The 21,333-nt window shown below is 38.7% G+C and overlaps 1 protein-coding gene across 7 annotated transcripts in view; it reads left to right on the top strand.

Annotated features, from left to right (window-relative positions):
• Positions 1–21,333, top strand: part of CSMD2 (CUB and Sushi multiple domains 2) — a 1,065,508-nt gene that overhangs the window by 933,258 nt on the left and 110,917 nt on the right. For all 7 annotated transcript variants that reach the window (XM_056795117.1, XM_056795119.1, XM_056795118.1 and 4 more), the window contains 4 exons: positions 2,123–2,332; positions 7,300–7,488; positions 11,840–12,017; positions 13,612–13,757. In XM_056795117.1, coding sequence (XP_056651095.1) covers positions 2,123–2,332; positions 7,300–7,488; positions 11,840–12,017; positions 13,612–13,757 — 723 coding nt within the window. The remainder of the gene's footprint in view (positions 1–2,122; positions 2,333–7,299; positions 7,489–11,839; positions 12,018–13,611; positions 13,758–21,333) is intronic.

The following is a 21,333-nucleotide window of genomic DNA, read 5'->3' as shown; positions in this document are numbered from 1 at the left end:
TACCCTAAGGAAAAAGAGATTGGACTTTTCTAATCAAATTAAGAAGGACTAACCAACTGGAGTGTGGTAGTTGCAAAAAGGACAAATTAATTTTGTTGTGAGTAGAAGAAGAGTTTCTAACAATTACAGCTATTCACAAGTAGAATTGGCTGTTTCAGAATGTAGTGGTGGTCCTCAATCAGAGGCTTTTATTGCTACTTCTCTGTCAAAATATACATTCTTTTTGGAGATAGATGGCCTCTGTCCCTAAATTTTGTGATTTTATGTGATTTTTTGTGATTCACTGTCTTTGATAAACTGGAGAATGAAAATGTATTCCTTGAATCCCCTTCTCTAGAAGGACTCACCATAAATGCAAACAATATGGACCATTGCAAAATTCTCAGTTTAAGATAGTAAAAAGATGGAAATTGTCAGTGTTGTGAGGACTATGAGAAGTAAGACATAATAAAGCATAATACAGAATGTTATATACATCATATTGGGAATGGATTGATTTAAAAGTAAAAGGTATCAAAAAAGTATTTAAAATGTCAGAACTGTACATTGGTCTAACCAGTATGGAAAATAGTTTGGAATTATGGGGCAAAAGTAACTAAATCATTTATACTTAGTACAATAATATCACTACTGGGAATGCATCTCAAAGAGATGAAAGACAGAAAGAAAAGCTTCATATGCACCAAAAAAAATCACAGTAGCACTTTTTTTGGTTAACAAAAGACTAAAACAAAATATGGCAAATGAATGTCATAGAATAATATTGTGCTTCAATAAACTGTGAAAAAGGAATGCAGAGAAGCATTGAACAACCCCATATAGACTGATTCAGAGAAAACTGAGCATAATTTGTGCATGAAACTGCAGTAATATAAACAAAACAACACTAAAAGGAGATTGAACATGAAATTGTGAAGACCCATCTTAGCTCCATAGAACAAATGATGAACACACTTAAGAGCTACATATACAGAATATTATATAAATAGCTGTGTTCTATGTTATAAGGAAGAATTTAGTTGGGGTAGGGGAATCATATTGGGAATGAATTGATTTAAAAGTAAAAGGTATCAAAAAAGTATTTAAAATTACTCTATAATTGCTTAGAGTTACATCATTTGCCCTTGTCTTCCTTTCTATCCACTCTCTTTGTGTAGCCAATACTTAATAAATATTTGTTGAATTGTCTTGAATAGATTGAACACTACCTCCTTATAAAAGTTTTGTATATTACAGCATTATACTGAACTGAAGAGGTCTTGTGCTTCTACAATGCTTCTACAAATTATCACTTCATGTATATAAGAGAAGCTTCACATTGCTTAGCTGATGGTAATATTCATATACTGGTGTAGAAATAGTTTGAAATTTGTACTGGATTCTGTACTTGATTAATGAAACCAGAGTTAAGTATATAAAAGCAAAGAGTATATATAGAAGCTTAGAGACTGTTACTTCTCTATGTTAGTATAAAACAATCAGTATATTGGGTAATATCCACAAGAATATTTGCTAAGGTACAGATTCTATATCCAGTTGTGGAGCATTCGATTTCGTGTATCAGTTTCTCAGGGCTTTTGGAAATATCTTGAGGGAATATGTGACTAATTCAAATAGTAGTATGTGTGTGTGTGTGTGTGTGTGTTTGCATGTGTATATATTTACACATACAGTACTAGTATATAGGAGCTTCTAGGCCATGGCATGTGAACCTGGTTCTACATGAATAAATGATACCTTCAGAGTTAGACATCACTTGCCTGAAATGATAGCTGGCATGTTTGAGAACCATGGGTCCCTATTGCCTACTACCATTGAATCATATCATCACTGAAAGTTGCAATGGTTATCACAGACAAATATAATATTGTATTGGCATCATATGGGAAAGGAAAAATGCCCAGACAAAAGACAAAAGACCTAGAACATAGATTTGAATTCAAAGTGTCAAGATACTTGAGTATGAAAATACCTGGACTAGAAATGAATTGGTATGATACTTTGGTTCATGAAATTGGTTTTTCAGGAAAAGGTAACAGAATTTAGGTGGGTTGGAGTAGGATTTTAAACAACAACTAAAGAGCCTATGAACTTATCTACTAATGATAATTCCTTTTCTTAGGAGCACATATACAATTCTTGAACTTCTCCACTGAGCCCAACCATGACTTCATTGAAATTCGGAATGGTCCTTATGAAACTAGCCATGTGATAGGAAAGTTCAGTGGGAATGATTTGCCAGGCTCTCTGCTCTCAACATCCCATGAAACAACAGTCTATTTTCACAGTGACCACTCTCAGAATCGTCCAGGATTTAAGCTGGAATATCAAGGTAAAATGAGAATAAATGAATCTTCCCTCTCTTCTCTATTACCCTATGCTTTGACCTTTCTTGTCCCCTTTCCTCTTCCCACTTCACCAACTACACTCTAGTATATTTTAGAGAAAAGAGGAGAAAACAAAAGAGGGAGAGAGTTGTGGAGAAAAATTAAAAAAAAAATATATATATATATATATATAATCAAAAGAACTTGGTTCCATTCCCAGTTCTGTTATTTACTGTGTGCTTTTGTCAGTTAACCTCGCCAATTCTAAAATCTATAAAATGTAAATGATTCCTGCCCTGTCTTCCAAACAGAGAAGTATTGTGGGGGTCTCAGGGAATACAACTGTGAAAATGTTTTTAAAACATAAAGTGCTCTAGAAATTTTAAAAATTGTTGACATATTAAAAGCCCTTAAGGTAGAAATATCAGGTCTGTTGGAAGAGAAAATAACATTTTGAGGGGACTGTTAGGGAAGGCAGGGCTTTGTGTTTGCCCTAATATTATGTATCATAGATGCCAAGTTCCCTGCCTAGGCTAGCCAAATGGACTTTTAGGAAGCCCTAGAAAGCCGTGTGCCACAGAATCAAGGGTAAGCCATCTCTGGGGCTTTGCTCACAAAGGCAAAGCCCACAGAGTCAGGGGACAGATTGGTAGGCAACTAGGGAATTTTTTCCCCCAAAATCTTCCCCATCCCCTCCCATATTCTTTTGGCTTTGGACTCTGTCACAAGACAAGTTACATTGTGGAGCTTTAGCTTACTTTTCCTAGCTTTAAGATTAAGATGGAGATTATCCAGTTCCTCATTGTTTGGAGATGGTTTTAAGGCTACATAAAATCACAGACACAGATACTCAGAGCTAAAACATACCTCAGAAATCAACTAGTTCATTCAATCAGTAAACATTTAGTATGCATCAGCTATGTGCCAGGCACTGTACTGTGTGCTGGTGATTTTTTAAAAAGAGACAAAAGACACCTCTTCTCCAGGAGCTTATAGTCTTGTGAAAAAAGACAACATGAAAAAAATATATATAAAGCAAACTATATACAATAGAAATATAAATTAATTAACAGAGGTAAGGTACTAGAATTAAGAGGGGAAGAAGAAGGCTTTCAGTAAAGATGGGATTTTAGTTGTAAATTAAAGAAAGCTAAGGAAGTCAGTAGTCAGAAGGGAGGAGGAAGAACATTCAAGATATGGCAGACAGCCAGAAAAACTACCTGAAGCCAAGAGATGGCATATCTTGTTTATACAATAGTCAGGAGGCCAGTGTCACTAGGTCAAAGAATAACTGTTGGGAATAAGGAGGAGTAATGTGTAAGAAGACTAGAAAGGTGAGGGAAGGGGTCCTAGGTTATGAAAGGCTTTGAGTGCTAGAGGATTCTATATAGAGGTCATATACATTCTATGTAGAGGCCATAGGGAGCAACTAGAATTTATTCAGTAACAAGGGGTGGCACGATCAGACCTGAGCTTTCTGAAAGTTACCTTAGTGGATTACAGTAGGGAGAGATTCAAGGCAAGCCGGCCTCCAAGCAGGCTACTGCAGTAGTTCAGAAATGAGATGATGAGGGCCTTCACTAGAGGGATGATAGTATCAGAGAAGAGAATGGGGTATATTCAAGAGATTAGAAAAGGCAAAATTGACAGACTTTGGCAATAATTGAATTTGGGGACAGAGTGAGGAGTAGGGAGTCCAAGATGATTACTAGGGTTCAAGTCTGAAGGACAGAGAGCATGGTTTTGTCTGATTTGGGAAGCAAAAAGGTGGGATCTATGGGAGCTGATGGGATCATCAAATGGAGTAATATAAAGGGAGAAGAGAAAAGGCACAGGCTTAAACCCTAAGAACACCTATGGTTTAAAGGGGATGGTCTATAGGAAAATCTAGCAAAGAAAGCAGACAAGGACCTGTCAGATAGGTAAAAAGAAAACCAGAAGAGAGTGGTGTCTCAGAAACTTAGAAGAGAATATCAAGCAGGAGAAAGTGACCAGCAGTGTTAAAAGTTGCAAAGGTCAAATAGAATGAAAATTGAGAAAAGGTCATTTGATTTGGCCACCAAGAGACCATTAGTCTCTTTGGAGAAAGAAGTTTCAGTGGAATGAGAAGCTCAAAAGCCAGATTGTAAAGGATTACGTAGGGAATGAGAGGAGAGAAGTGTCCATTGTAGAAGGCCTTTTTGAGGATTTTAGCTAAAAAGGACAGAAGAGAAATAGGATGATGGGGGAAATGGAAGGGCCAAATGAGAGGTTTTTTTTTCAGGTTATAGGCAATATTATATGGTATGTAGGCAATAGTAAATGAAGCAATAGATAGAGACTGAAAGTATGTGAAGAAGTGGAGATAGAGGAGAAAATCTGCTGAAGACAGGATGCAATAATTAGAAAAAGTAAAGTGGAGAGCCACTTCTTGTGAAACTGGGGTGAAGGAGGAGATAGTGACAGAGGGCTTCTATGTGATCGGAATGAGAAAAAAGGGGATAAGAGAATGACTTCAATTTTTCTGTAGAATATTTTGCAAGGTGCTCAGCTAACAGAGTGGCTGGAGGAGGAGCCATGGCAGTATTGATAAGGGATGAAAAGGTTTGGAAAAGATTCTGTGAAGTAAACAGATAAAGGCAGGTACTGGAGGATGCCTAACAGCAGAGACGGCACAGTTGATGTGTAACATAAATTTTTAGTGGCCAGAATATTTGCTTTTCCCCCATCTTCCTTCATCAGCATGTGTATAAAAGTAAAGGTTACAAATGATAGGAGTGATCTGTGGTTGAGTTTTGACCATGTATAGTTGGCCACATGATAAGGCATTAGAAATTCAAGAGATGAGTACAATATAGAGTGAATTATTTCACTAAGGTATCAATATGGGGAGAAAAGAAAGAGGTTAGTGCAGGGGAGATGGCCTGGGAGAAAATTGAGGGGTCAAATGATTAGAGGACATATTGTGACAAGAGTAGGTTTTTTTTTTAAGGTGAAGCCCAGGGAGAGATGAAAAGCCAATAGATTACTGTCAGATGGGGAAATTCTGGAATTTTTCAAAGTAGTGGTACATTTGCTGATGATGGCAAGATCTAGGGTATCTCCATCTTTGTGAGTGACTGATGTGGAGTGGAGATGTAGATTATAGGAAGTTAAACAGTCATCCTCTCTATAACATGCCAACATTGATTATCTCTTCTTTACTCGATGACTCCCTGGAAGAAAGTGTGTTACTGAAGGAAAAATATTGATTAGAGTTAGGAGATATGGGCTCAAGTCCTAGATTTGCCACTTGCTACATATGTGACTTTAGGCAAGTTCCTTTTCTTTTTTAGGCCTTCATTTATTCATCTTTAAAATGAGAGATTTGGACTAGCTGACCTCTACTGTACCCCTGAGCTCTAAATCTACAATCCTCTAAACTCATTAACTATTTTATACAACATATTACCTATCTGAAGAGCTTGGATTTCTAGGACATTTTCCACTTATATTGAATCAAAATCTGTATCCCTTTAACTTTCACTCGTTTGGTTCTAGTTAAGTTATATTCAGTTCAGAAAATATTGATTTTGTTCCTGTTGTGTATAGAGCATTATGTTAGATGCTGTGGGAAGAACAGAGTTTAGAAATACATATTCCCTGCCATAATGGAATTTAAAGTTGCTTTGATTAGAATCCTGTTGCCTTTAAATGATACATGTAAGTATAATACAAAATAGCATATGATAAGCACATTAAAGAAGCATCAGTAATTAATCTGTTGGTTTGGGAGTGGTAAGAGATTATTACTGATTGAGGAAATCAGGGAAGGATTACTGGAAGAGGAACCATTCAGAATATGCTTTAAAGGATAAATGGAAATGAATCCAAAAGAAAAAAGAATATAAACTTAATAACAAAGCATGTCGCCTATATGATAAAATATAATTTTCTTGTTCTGTGGAAAGGACAAAAGAATAGGAATTTATTACTCTGTATATGATTCTGACTGAGGTGCATGCTTTGATAATTATGGGATGGTTCTGAAGAACAATAATATGAAAGTCATGATTCATTTATCGTATTCTGGGGAATTAGGAAAATGAACTTGCTAATGTTGTATACCAGTGAAGAAGCACTGACCCCAAATGTTTATTAGTGAGGATGGTAAGGGAAATCCAGAAAATTAAAAGTATTCAAGAGCTGGGTTGGCCTTCCCTGGAGGCAGCCTACTATCAGCTACATGGGGATCAGTCCCATTCATTTGTTAGCTTTTTCTCTATAATTGATTGAAAAAAAATTCCTAGCAACTACAGAAGTTTTGACTATAGAACAATTTGCCTAAAAAAAAGAAAATTCTTGTATTATTGAGATAGAGAGAGAGAGAGAGAGAGAGAGAGAGAGAGAGAGAGAGAGAGAGAGAGAGAGAGAGAGAGAGAGAGTGTTTTCAAAGGACTTCTGTTCCATCTCTCTTTTCATAGCCTGGGCCAAGTAAAACAGCCTAAAAATAGGGCTCTTCTTAATAGGTTTCCAACATCTCCAAACTGAAAAAAAACTTAAGTTTCTATTTATGATGGGCCCCTGTATCTGAGTCTGAGAGAAAGTTCTAAAAAAGAATTAAACTTTTTTTCTGCTTGATTCTAAAGATTAGAACTGGAAACAGTGACTGGAAATTGCAAAGGAAAATTTAGGGTTGGTATGGGGAGGGGACTGTAACAATTTTAGTCTTCCAGAAGCAGTGTTCTTTTCCTCTCATTGGGATATTCAAATAAAGGTGGAATGACCACTTACTAAGTATGTTATATAGAAGATTATTTTTCAGATATGGGTAGGTTAAATAGTCACTGAGATCATTACCTATCCTGAAATATTGTTTGGCGAAATCCTTCTGTGGAAAGGGTGGAATAAATCTAGTATCTCAAAAGAAGATAGGTTAGATTTTATATGAATGCAAATTTAAAAGATAAAGTCCAATAGGAATAATTTAACAAATCTTCCTTCTCATTTCCAGCCTATGAACTCCAAGAGTGCCCAGATCCAGAACCCTTTGCCAATGGCATTGTGAGAGGAGCAGGATACAATGTTGGACAGTCAGTGACCTTTGAATGCCTCCTAGGATATCAGTTGATTGGCCACCCAGTGCTTACCTGCCTGCATGGCACTAATAGGAACTGGGACCACCCTCTGCCCAGGTGTGAAGGTATGGTGCTATTTGTAAAATGGAGAAAGCCAAAGAGCTGAATCACAGGAGTAAAAGGAAGCAAACATGGCTTAAATGCCAGGAATGGTAACAGTACTTCCTTTTTGGTACCAGTTGCAATTAACCAATATATTTAATCCATAGAAAGTGGTAACTTTCCTAGTATTTGAAGCTTTAGGTGAGCCATAATTTCATTTCCAGAGATAGTAAAATACAAGATGGGAGAGAAAAGAAACAAAATAAAATCTTCAGAGCAGTTGAAAGATTGTGAATATAGAGGTGTCTTGTTTTGCAGGTGCCTTTCCTTTCATGTGCATGTGCCTGTTCTTATTGATGACATCAGCCTTCCCATCATTCAGGTTCACAGACTTAGATTTGTTCTTGACTATTCCCTTCTCTTTAACTTCAAAATGCCATCAGTTTCCAAGAGTAATTGACCCTATTTCCTACAAAAATCTCTCACATCTATCTCCTTTTCTTAATTTATACAGCCTCTAATTCAGACCTCCCTTTCCTCCTCCTGTGAAGCATTGCTATAACATCCTAATAGATTTCCTTTCCTCCAAACACATCCCTCTCCAATTTTTCCTCCATATAGCTTCTGCCAAATTGATATTTACAAAACACAGATCTGACTATGTAACCTCCTTATGACAAAACCTCCAACGGCCCTCCATTGTTTCTTTACATTCTTTTTACTCCCTTTACTCACTTTTCATTCAGGTAAAACTGACCTGCCAAGATGTTTCTTTTTCCCGTATACTCCACCTTGCATGCATGCTTGTGCCTGAGTGTTTCCCCATGTTTAAAATGTCTTCACTCCTCACTCCTGCTGCAGGAAGCCCCTGACTCCCTTCAAAGTCCAGCTCTGGGGCTACCTCCTACCTAAAGCCTTTCCTAATGGCCCAAATTAGTAGCACACTACCACTCTTGAAATGAGGTTGTATTTACTTCCTCAGGTATATTTCATACCCTTTCTTGTACCTCTAGGTGTTTCATTTTTGTCTTTGGCAACTTAATAAGATCTCTGGCCAATTGAATCTGATTGGATTGAATAGAATTTTGCTGTTCCAGCCTTCTATCCCCAAAGGGCAACTAGCAAAGTGTGTCCTGTGTGTATCTGTCATCCAGGGAATATCTAGTAGTTTGGAAACCATACTGACAAATTACCCAAAGGTGATGAAAAATCAATCCATCAACAAACATTTATTAAGTTCCTGCTGAGAGTACAAAGAAAAAAATGAAACAGTTGTTGGCTGCTACAAGGAGCAGACATTTTATGTGGGGAGAAAATGTGTGTATGTGTGCACACATACACAGCCATATATATATATACATATATATATATATATATATATATATATATGTATATATATGTAGGTATACACACATATGTATATCTAAACTATAGTTTGATATATGAAATATATTTTGATGTAAGACATATTTGTATATATAGAAATGTTTATATACACGTGTTATACATACATACATATATATATATACTTACACAAAATCTGTTTAAAATACAAGAATATTCTGAGGGGGGGAAGGAGCTGAGAGGAGGAATATCACAAGGATTCCAAGAGACAGAGGTGAGGAGGAGTATATTTCAGGTATGGTAGATAGGGAGTGCAAAGGCAAAGAACTAGGAGGTAGGATATTTTGTGTTAGAAACTGCAAGGACTAGTTTGGCTGCAGGGTGCAAGAAAAGGATTAATGTGTGTAGGAAGGTTGGAAAAATAGTTCAGGATCAGGTGGTAAGAACTTTTATAAGCCAAAAAGAGGAGTTGAGATTCATTCCAAGGGAAATAGGGAGCCACTGGAGTAAGAGAGTAAAATGGTCAGAATGCTGATTTAGCATAGTAACACTAGCAGCAACATGAAGGAAATATTAGACAATTAGGGATAGGAGTGAGAACTCACTCAAGAAAGGGACACCATTTGGCAGTCCATTGGAATGTAGTCTAGGTAAGAGGTAATGTGGCCCACACTAGGTTGGTGGTCATGTGAGGAAAGAGAAGGATAAATGAGAGATATTGTACAGGTAGAAATGACAAGATTTTGCAAATGATTTTATTTGTGGTGTAAGAGAATATTCGAAGCAATGGATAAAGTTGGTAGAGCTAATAAAAATAGTCATTTCTCATAGAAAGTGTATGTCATTGATGATCTAGGATATCAGACTCAGTTTCCCTACGGAGCCAATATTTCTGGTTAACTCTTCTTTTTCATTCAAGATGTGGCAATGAATGACATTAGTTGAAGACATAGTCAGAAATAGAAGAATTCTTAGAGATTGGGTTATTCATAGTACTATACAGGCAGACACAGAAATAAGGAGTTTTGGAGGGACAGCAGTAGCAGGGTGATAATGCAGGCTATGAGGCAGTAGGAGTGCCTTTTACAGAAATATCCCAAGTGAAAATGTGGAAATGTACCCTATTCTTCTGGGCCATGGAGAACATACATGCTAAAGATTTCAGAACTTGCATTTCTTTTAAAAAGAGTTTTTACAAAACACACCTGAGTGTGCAACATGATTATAGTGAAAACTGAGACATTCCCTTTGGCACTTGGAGTGGAAGGAAAACAGGACCTGGATACAAAAGACTTGGCTTTGAACCTTGGCTCTGCCACTTACTAGCTGTGACTGTGGGCATGTCATGTAACCCCTGAGCCTTCATTTCCTTAGCTAGAAAATGGAGATTGAATCTGAGAAATCAAAAGGCCTTCAGAGGTCATCTTTTCTAATACATACCTGAGGTAGAATTTCCTCTTCAATATTTCCAACAAGGGATTATTCATCTTTTCCTTGAGGAATTCCAGTAACAAGAGATGTAACTTTCTCCCATTCCATTTTTTGAAATGAAGTTTTTATTTATGTCAAATTCAAATCTGCTGCTCTGGGTTATTCACCCACTGGAATTTTTCTCTTTAAACCATAAGAAGGGACTCTGACCTTGTGAATTACCCAAAGAAGTCTAAATCTCTCATATAAGTACAAAATGAAGGGAATGTGGCTAAAAATCATGCCCTTCAAAAAATATTGGTATATTTAGCAAATTAAAGATTTGGTATGAATCAGTGACTTGGCAACCACAAATATCTTGGGTTTTATTGATAGAAGTCTGATATTGAGAATAAAGGACACAATGACTCTGCAAGTCTATTTCAAATCACATCTGGAACATTGTATTTCATTCTGGATTTATTAGAATTAACATTGGCAAATCCGAACTATGTCACAAAAGGATTGGTTGATGGAACAAAGGATGGTTAGTCTAGAGAAGATATAACTTAGGGTATAATAGTTATCATCAAATTTTGAAAAATATTCTTATATTGAACAAAGATTAGACATTTGCTTGGTTCCAGAGAGTAGGACTTAGAGTAATGGATGGAAGTTGTAAAGAAGCAGATTTCTTAACACAGGGAAAAACTTCCTTAGAGTTAAGAGATTATCAAAAGTTAAATGGGTTCCCTTAGCAGGTAATGCCACTGGAAGACTTCAAGCTAAGGCTAGCTGAGGACTTTGTAGTGGGCTTTCATGCTCAGGTATAAAATCAATGAGGTGACCTGTAAGATCCTTTTATACTTTGGCTTCATATTCTACAACAAAATTCCTGCTCTAGAGGAGCCCACAATAGAGCTAAGGAGAGGTACCCACAGCTGAAGATGATTCCTAACAATGTGTACTGTGCCTCGTGTTCCAGAAAAGGTCCAGCAACAAGAGAGATATTAGTGGGTTTGTTTGGTCAGAAAAGGCTCCCCAGATGACGTAGAGGTTGTACTCTTCCTAAAGGACAGGTAAGATTCAGTAGGTGTAGCATAAGGGGAATGATAATAGTTCACATTTATTTAGTGGTCTGCAATTTACAAAATATTATTCTTACAACAATTCTGTAAGAAAGATAGGGCTGGTATTATTATCCCATTTTTTACAGATGAGGAAACTGAGGCTCAGAGAATTGGAATGACTTGCCCAGGTTCACACGGCTAGTAAGTGGTGGGGCTGGGGATCAAACCCCATGCTTCTGATTCTAAGACAAGCACTTTTTTGATAGCATGCATCCTGCCTCTCATTCTAGGTGGGAGGGGCAGCATGTTTGAAGCAATGAGCATGGACTATATGGGGACAATGTGAGGTCTGGCCTGGACGGGGCCTATCAGAGAAATCCCTGTAAAGGATCTTTTTCTCTGTCTCTTTCACACACTACCAGATGAGCTCATTCTAAGGGATAGCTACTTGCATTGGGAAACATGGTAGACTGACAAGAGCATGGAATGCCCTCCAGGTTGATGGAAATCTCTAAGCATAGTTCTTTCTGTTTGTTTCCTACCCTGACAGTCCCCTGCGGAGGGAACATCACCTTATACAATGGCACTGTCTACTCCCCTGGCTTCCCTAACCCATATCCCAACTCTCAGGACTGCACCTGGCTCCTCACAGTGCCCCCTGGCCATGGTATTCACTTCAACTTCAGCCTGCTGCAGACGGAGCCTGACAATGACTTCATCACCATCTGGTAAGGGGCTTCAGAGGTGGGGAGGAGAGGTCCTACCAGCAATCCTCTCTGGGCTTTGGAAATGACGGATGGGCAACATTCCATTCACATTCACCTTTCCCCGCCCACATGCAGGGTGGCCTAGGGTCTACAGGATCATTTTACTCATGACTTGAGAATACAGCACCTTCTTGGCCAGGTAAATTAGCTAGCTAACACACACAGACACACATACCCTGGCATGCATGTTGTAGGATTTTTAATAATAATCAAAAGAGAGGAGAAAGAAAAGAAAAGTTCTTTCAGTCAAGTGAGCAGAGCAAAGAGAGCCAGAGACTCATACCTGCAGCACTTTACCAAAAGCACAAGCTCCAAAAAAAGAGCCCCACAGTGTAGGTCTCAGCCAAATTTATCTCCTAAGCATCCTTACGTAAATGAGATGTAACTGAAAGGAATGCTGGGAATGTAGCTCAGGTGTTGCAAATTTTCCAACTGCACAATGTACTTGTGTGCACATATTCACATGTACACACAGATACACCCTTCAGTATGTCTCAAAGTCAAATGAAAACGATTGCTAGATTATGTCTCTATTACCAAAGAAGCTACATAAGCAACTATAAATAGACATCAACCTCCTGGAATTTCAAAGATGCTAGATGAATGGATCCTTAGTCCTATTCAGAGAGTGAGGGCCTTTGTCTCCTGGGAAGTAAGGGAAATCCTAATAGCATAGCTAGCTACTTTATCCAAAGAAAAGAACTAACTCGTTCAGGAATCCTAGTAGTCCCAGGTTTGTTTGTTTTTTCCTTAGAGCCCATGCACTCAAAACTGCAGTGAATATAGGCCCTTAGGACATACATTTGGGGGCATCCTAAGGTTTCTTTGTCAGGATTTAATTTTAGTTTTATCTGTTTTTTCCTAATCAGCAGAGGGAATTCTTGAGGCCAGAGGAGCATAGAAAAACTAGTTAGGAGGAGTCTTAGAGATCACTAGGTGCAGTCTCTAGTGTCTTGCTCCTGGCCTCTCAAGTACTAAGCAGCAGAAGTGGGATTTGATCCTAGATCTGATTCTGTATCCAGTGCTCTTTTTAGTACACTAGGAAAGCGAGTTTAGTTTCTCTGAAGTCAGGAAGCCAACAGTGGGACATAGAATAAGATTGGGAGGTAGCTCCTTAGAGCCTTTCATTATGGCAGAAAAATGGGAAGAAATTCAATATATTCTTCCAGTCCCCCAAATAAATCTGATGCTATAAAATAAAGTATCAAGGTATGCTCTGTGTGGGATGAAGTCAACCAAAAAACCTTCCTAAAGAAACTGTTGTGATCCAGATGCCAAAGGAAGTGACAGAAATATATTATCTAATAAAGAAGAGACAGAATACTCATGTGAATGCAGATTAGACTGGAATTCTTCTACCATAGCAGATTAACTTCATGCCACAAAGAAATTCATGAAACTGGATTTTCTAAACCCAACATGAGTCACTTTGGAGAATGATGTAGTTCAGCAAAAAGAGAATTTAATCCATTGCCAGGTCTCTCTTGGGAGGCATCCATGGGGCAAGCCCTTGTAAACTTGACACCACACTGACAGCCTTCTTTCTGGCTGACAGGGATGGGCCCCAGCAGACAACTCCCCAATTGGGAGTCTTCACACGCAGTTCGGCCAAGAAAATTATCCAGAGCTCATCCAACCAGGTCCTGCTCAAATTCCACAGCGATGCAGCAGTGGGTGGGATCTTCGTCATTACCTTCTCTGGTCAGTATCACCTTGGGGATAGGGTCAAGGGTCAGGACACTTTTGTCTGAACTTGGGCAAGAGATTTGTCAGGCTGTTCTGTACACTAGCCGAAAGCCTGAGAGGTCCTTAAGGGATGGGTGCCCCTCCTCGTATCTGTGTCTTATTATGTGGCAGCATATTTTTCCAGGTTAGTTCAGTGATTGAAATGTTGACTCACCTGGGTTCCATTCTAGCCCTCCTGGCTATCCACAAACCTATCCCCTTCTCTAGTGTTTGACCTTTCTACAGAAGCCATAAGTGTTTATTTACCCTTATGGGATAATTTAGAAGTTTATTAGTTGTTAGGGATCACCAGGCAGTATAGGAAAATCCTGGGTGAGAAAATTCATTTGGGGGGTTGGTTTACTTTTTTTTTTTTTAATTAGACTTTGGCTCCCTCTTGTGGCTACTTTCATCTTTACAAACATACAGAATTTTTAAAGGTCATTAATTATAAGCATTATTATGTGTCTCTTAATTATTACCCTATTAGATAAATAGTGAAATTTTTAATTAAACAAATAAACAGTTTGGTTGGGTAGCTATATCTGTTTACTCTAATTTACCCCAGGTTGCATGGTGGGTAGAACACTAGGCTGGGAGTTAGGAAGACATGAGTTCAAATCCGGCCTTAAACATTTCCTAGCTGTCTGATCGTGGACAACTCACTTACCCACTATCTGCCTCTGTTTCCTCAACTATAATATGGGGATAATAAAAGCATATGACTAGAAAACTTATTGTGAAGATCAAATGAGGTAATATTTATAAAGTGTTTAGCATAGTATCTGGTTAAATAAATGCTTATTCTCTTTCCCTCCCCACCCATCCATGTGTGTGTGTGTGGGCATGTGTGTATTAGGTATGTACATTTCTATAAGAGTCTGTCAGATATTGCATTTGAAATCAGGAGACATCAATTCTAATCCCAGCTCTACCACTGACTTGCTGTGAGCCTTTGAACAAGTTGCTTCATCCCTTGAGTCCATTTCATGAATTGTCAGATAGGGATAATAATCTCTTCCCAGGTATTCTCACAGAATTTATATTGGAAAGGAGTCTCCTTGGCTATCTGGTCCAACCTACCTGCTAAAAGGAAGCCACACTATGAAACAAAACAAATGCTTATATAGGTAGCTCTTATTTTAAGATCTCTAATGAAGAGAATCCCTCCATTTACCAAGGCAGACCATTACTTATTTTTTTAGATTTGAAAAATTTTATTTAATTAATTAATATAGAATATTTTCCATGGTTACATGATTCATGTTCTCTCCCCCCCCCCCCATAGCCAAAGAGCAATTCCACTGGGTTTTACATGTATCACTGATCAAGACCTATTTCCATATTTTTAATATTTGCAAGAGTGATCATTTAGAGTCTACATTATCATATCCCATACATAGAGTCTATATATACATCATATCCCCATCGAACCATGTGATCAAGCAGTCATTCTTCTGTGTTTCTGCTCCCACAGTTCTTTCTCTGGATATGGATAGAATTCTTTCTCATAAGTCCCTCAGAATTGTCCCGGATCATTGCATTGCTGCTAGTGGAGAAGTTCATTACATTCAATTGTGCCACAGTGTATCTGTCTCTGTGTACAATGTTCTCCTGGTTCTGCTCCTTTCACTCTGCTTCACTTCCTGGAGGTTATTCCAGATCGTATGGAATTCTTCCAGTTCATTATTCCTTTGAGCACAATAGTATTCTGTTACCAACATTTAGCCATTCCCCAATTGAAGGGCATCCCCATATTTTCCAATTTTTTGCCACCACAAACAGCGCAGTTATGAATATTCTCATACAGGTATTTTTCCTTATTATCTCTTTGGAATATAAACCCAGCAGTGGTATCAGCCCATTACTTTTGAACAGTTTTGATCATTAAGATGTTTGGTTTTTTTTTTTTATCTTTTGTTTTATTCTGACATACTCATCCCTTCCCCCAACATATACACATACCCTGAAAGCCTAAATGTGCCTCTTGACAACACATTGATTTTGGCTCTGCCTTCTAGGGTCAAGTAAAATAAGTCGAATCTCTGTTCTGGGGGACAAATGGTTGAGCCATCATCTATCCTTCCTGCACTCCTACCTTTTCTAGATTAATTCAGTATCTCCAGTTCTTCCAATCAATTCTTATATAACCTGGACTCAGAGAACTTGACCATCCTGATTGCCTTCCTTTCTAGCTTATTAACATCACTCCTAAACTAATTCTAACAGAACTGAAAATAACGTCCAGGGTATCTAAATAGAATAGATGATAGAGAAATGAAAACTTCTTCATTCCTGAAAGTTATGCTCCATTAAAGCTGCCCAAAATCACCTTAACTTTTTTTGAATTTGTCTTACCTTGTTAATTTATATTGAGTTTTGGTGTTATGGAAATCAGATGGGGAAAAGGGACAGGAAAGAACTTTGGAAACTATGAAGCGCCCACACTTTTGAGGGATGTTATGAGTATTGTGTGAGTGTGTAATTATGTACATGGGAGTATTTGTATAACTCATTTTAAAATACTCATATGGATGTGTGATTTTATTAATGGGAATGTTCCACCCAGTGTTGCACGTATGGCCATCCCATACTACTTTTTCTGTCTCCTCCCTTAAGTTTTCCTTAAGGGGTCTGCCTATCCATTGTTATAAGGGTCTTTTTAGGATAACAGTGGAACTCAGACTTTCAGTTTTTCCTCACTCTTGACACATTACCATTTAATTTTTTCCTGTAATTTCTTTGATAATATCCTTTATTTCAGTTCTTAATTGTTCTCTTTAAAAGCTTGTTCATACCCATGTTACATCTTTTTATTTTTCTTTGAGTGATAATTTGGTTTTAATTCTTTGAAGGCTAGCGTGTCCCATGGCTCTCATTCATGCAACACAAGTAGAATACTGTCATAAAAAATGGGCCTGTTTTTTGGAAGGAAGACAGGAGTCATTATTTTACTGCACTAATTGTTTCCATTGTAATAGTAACAATAACAGTTGTTTGGTTTTGAAACGAACTATGATAAACAAAATGGTTGTACAACATACAGTGCCCACAGCTGGGAGATTCTGGCAGTGTTAACAGGCATCTGCCTCTGTCATCCAAATTCATGGAATAATAGCAATGAAAGAAGATGGACCAGAAAGCACCAAGGAATCTGGATTAGAGTTAAACATATCTATACATTTCCTGCAAGGAGACGTTCATGAAGAAGACTGCCCACAATCTGTGCCCTCTATCTTCTATAGGAATGTTAGTCCACAGTAGAAGGTAGAAAGCAGGAGAGTATAGTTCCCTAGAAAGAACTGTGTGCACAGTTTCTTTGACTGTTAACATGGTCACTATATATATATATATATATATATATATATATATATATATATATATATATATATATAGTGGTAGTCTCTTGGTGACCGAGAGAGAATGACGATTGTCTTTGTGCAGTTTCATCTACGGTGTACCCTCATGTGTCTTTGGAGTCCAAAGGCTGAGGCGCAAAGTTTGTGGCACATGGGGCATGGGATGCCAGTTGTTACGGGAGGTGCAGCTGTGGCCTGGTGTCGGTGTTCACACGCAGCGGCAAGACATCGACGTCACTCATCTTCAAAGGTGGTGGCGGCATGGCTACTGTGGGTTCACCAGCTGCTTCTGTCAGAGGCAGCGAGTTCTAGTTGCTTTGGTGTAATGCCAGCCCACTTCAAGTTGGACTTTAGCTGATCCTTGAATCTTTTCTTTGGTCGGCCTTGTTTCCTGAGTCCAGCTGACAGTTCACCATAGAATACCTGTCTTGGTATTCGCTGTGGGTCCATGCAGATGACGTGTCCAGACCATCGTAGCTGGGTTTTGAGGACCTAAATTACTTTGATACTGGTGGAGTTGGCTCTGTCGAGGACTTCCCGATTGGAGATTCGGTCCTACCATCGGATCCTCATGATTGACTAGAGGGAGCGTTGGTGGAATTGCTCCAACTGCTTCATGTGCTTCCGGTACAGTGTCCATGTCTCACAACCATACAGGAGCGAGCTGAGGACCACTGCGTTGTACACTTTGAGCTTCATCACAATGCTTACACCTCTGTGTTGGAGGACTTTGCAGCGCAGCTGCCCGAGTGCCTGGCTGGCCTTTTGGATCCTGGCATTAATCTCGTGGTCTAGGGACCCGTCGTTGGCGATGGTGCTGCCCAGGTACTTGAAAGTGTTGACGTTAGAAAGTTGCATGCTGTCGATTATAATGCATGGCTGGTTAGTTGGCCTCCCTGGTGCAGGTTGGAACAGCACCTCTGTTTTGCTGAGGTTGATAGTCAGGCCAAACAGTTTTGTTGCGGTCGAGAACCTGTCCACAGTGGTTTGGAGATGATTTTCTTGGTGGGCCATGAGAGCACAGTCATCTGCAAAGAGAGCTTCCAGGATGAGTCTCTCTGTTGTCTTTGTTTTTGCAGTCAGGCAGTGAAGGTCGAATAGTGAGCCATCCAGTCGGTATTTGATGTAGACGCCCAGGTCTAGATCCATCACAGCATGTTGTAATACTTGGGTGAAGTATAGGTTGAATAGTACTGGAGCGAGGACACAGCCTTGTTTCACGCCATTGGAGATGTTGAAGCGATCAGAAGTCTCTCCACTAGATAGGACTTCCCCTGTCATGTCGACATGAAAGAGCTGGATCAGTTTGTCAAATTTTGCTGGGCAACCGAGCTTGCTGAGGATCACCCACAATGAGTCCCTGTTCACTGTGTCGAACGCCTTTGTCAGGTCTATGAAGACAATGTAAAGACTCAGGTTCTGCTCAAGGCATTTTTCCTGCATTTGCCTCACTGTGAAGACCATGTTGATGGTGCTGCGATCTGGTCAGAAGCCAAATTGTAATTCAGGCAGGTTCTGCTCTGAAACAGATGACAGGAGTCCGTTTAGTATAACACTTGGCAATATATACATATTGCCAAGGGAAAGGGATAGCAAATACACTGGAAGAAAATTGAATGGATCATATACCTAAGATCACTGATAGCATAGATAAATCAAAGGACTTGAGACTGGGTACCATGGGACCACAGATTGCCATCTGGGAGACCAATTCAGTTGGTTAGTTGTTCAACCAAAAGTGGAATTGTTACAAGCTTATCAGTTCTGGTATTTGGTAGATCTTCATTTTATCACCTCAAATAGCAACAGATTTGTTAGGAAGTAGGAAGAACAATATTAACTCCATATTATAAAAAGGGAAATGGAGTACCAAATGTAAAATGATTTGCCCAAACACATTCATTAAATAAACAGCAGAATCAGAACTCAGATCTTTTTTATTCTTCATTCTAGCTAACTACTAACCACTTAACTAAAAATATTCTTTTAAATTCTAAATTCAATAGTCTTAAAAAAAAGTCATTTCTCATACTCCTTGACCTCTTACCAGCTATTGGCATGGATGCCCAGCTAAGACACTGAGAAATTATTTCCTTAGATTTTTCTAAGTCTGAGGTCCTGTCAGTCCCAGGTGATGGGAATGCAAGAACAGCATAAGTGCTGGAGCTTCCCTAATTCCTGATCTGGCCCTCTCCTGATTTTTACACTTGCTTTTTGTTCCTCTCTTCCTATATCTACTCTACCCTCTGTCACCTGCATTCTATGGTCTCTCTGCTCCTCCCTTATCTAACTATACTCCTACCCCTCTGTACTATCTGTTTTAGGGGTTGGCCAGGAATCATTTGTTTTTCCATTAGTATAAGTAACCAGAGCCAAGAAGCCTGGGTATGAACCCTGCACCAAGCATTGGCACTGTAGGCCCTCTTACTGAGGTCTGCCTCATTAGTTCTTGTGGGCAGGAAAGTCTGAGGGGAGAAAAATAAACAATGGAGGAAAGCCATATCTGATACCTGGAAGAGAGATATGGGCGGGCCACAATTTCAGGTAAATACTATTAAGGAACTGAGAAGTAATTGAGCAACAGAAGGATGAGATTATTCCTAAAGACAGACTGGTGAGTGAATTGGGAAAAACAGCCAATAGTTATGAAAAATGCAGTGAACTTGGGATTTGGGGTTTCTTTTGGGAGGCATGTATGTGCAATTTTAAAATGTGCATGTATAGTTATACAGGCTTGAATGTGTGCATTATACATGTTTGTGCATTTGCATATACATGTATAGCCATGGAGATCTTGGCCTACCCATCTTTCTTTCTCTTTACCTCTCAGTCTGTAGAATTTTCATTTAATGGGCAGATAATCCTGGACTGAGGCCTTGTGCTGTCTTCTCCTGCATAGTAACCATGTGAGCTAGTGGAAAGAGCACTGGACAGATATGTTTTGCCTATCTATATTGGTATAACCCACCAGGTGAACATGGTAGGGTGAGTTATTGATAATCTCTTAACTAAGGGAAGAATACCCTCCCAGCAAACCTCACCCCCTTCTCTTTGCGGGGGTATAACTTTCATCTAAGACCAACACTGATTTGGCTGTCACTGCTTACTTAGCCACCTTTGGGATTAATTTTCTACATCTCATATCTCAAAAGGATGTGACCCCTGAAATCATTCCACTTCTACCTGTCACACTATCTAGTCCCAGCAGGTTGCACTGGTAAAACCAACACTGGCATTATAAAATCTATGTAACAAATCTTTTTACTCTTCTGGGTTTGTTCTCCCTTATTTCTCCATCTCATTGTTCTAATTAAAGTAATCAGAAATGGTACAGATTGAAATAGATCTGTGATCTTAATATAGTGACACACACATATTACAAACCTTTAAAGTGATAACAGTTCTAAATACTGCCACACATTCTGTAGCTATAAATGGGAGAGGGGAATGTTAAACTTTTTATGGTTTGGACTCTGAATATTTTAAGTTGGTGCTCACCAGGGATTTAATTTCTAAATGACAAAATGAATTACTAAAGTAAAATGTAATTTATGGTAGTTTATTTTACAATAGAGGTTAGATTTTAAGGAAGTGAGAAAAGGATAGAAAGGGAGAGAGAGTTCTGGCTTCCTCAGAGCCAGATAGTAATTCTAAGGAAGGCCCTAATCAGGGAAAAAGTCTCAAGAGGGTGGGCCTTTCTCAGAGGTATAAACCTCAAAGAAAGGCAGGTTTACCAACTCAGCCTTTCGCTCACCAACGGTGACCATCTAAAAAGAAAGCAATCTGAGGACTCCTGCACAAGCTCCCTAGGGGTCCAGTTCCACAGCCAAGTCTGAGTGTCCATCTTCCAGTCTCTCCTCTGAGTGAGAGTTCTTCACTCTAACTAGAATCGCATATATCTATATCTATATCTATATCTATATCTATCTATCTATCTATCTATCTATCTATCTATCTATCTATCTATCTACATGTCTTCTTCTGGCCTGTGGTCCTCTTTTTAAAGATCTTTTTCTCTTGTGTCACCTCCACTAAATTTCATGTCTACCAATCACAGCAGATGCTCCTCTCCAGGACTGCCCATTCTTTAGTTCACACCTTCTTTGGTTAGATTATACCTTTTTTAGTTACTTAGTACCTTTTTTGGTTAGTTCACCTTTTGTAGTTAGTTAACAACTTTTTGTAGTTAAAAT

The sequence above is a fragment of the Monodelphis domestica genome, chromosome 4 (assembly GCF_027887165.1).
Source record: "Monodelphis domestica isolate mMonDom1 chromosome 4, mMonDom1.pri, whole genome shotgun sequence".
Classification (NCBI taxonomy): Eukaryota; Metazoa; Chordata; class Mammalia; order Didelphimorphia; family Didelphidae; genus Monodelphis; species Monodelphis domestica.
This window is presented reverse-complemented; position numbering and strand designations above follow the sequence as displayed.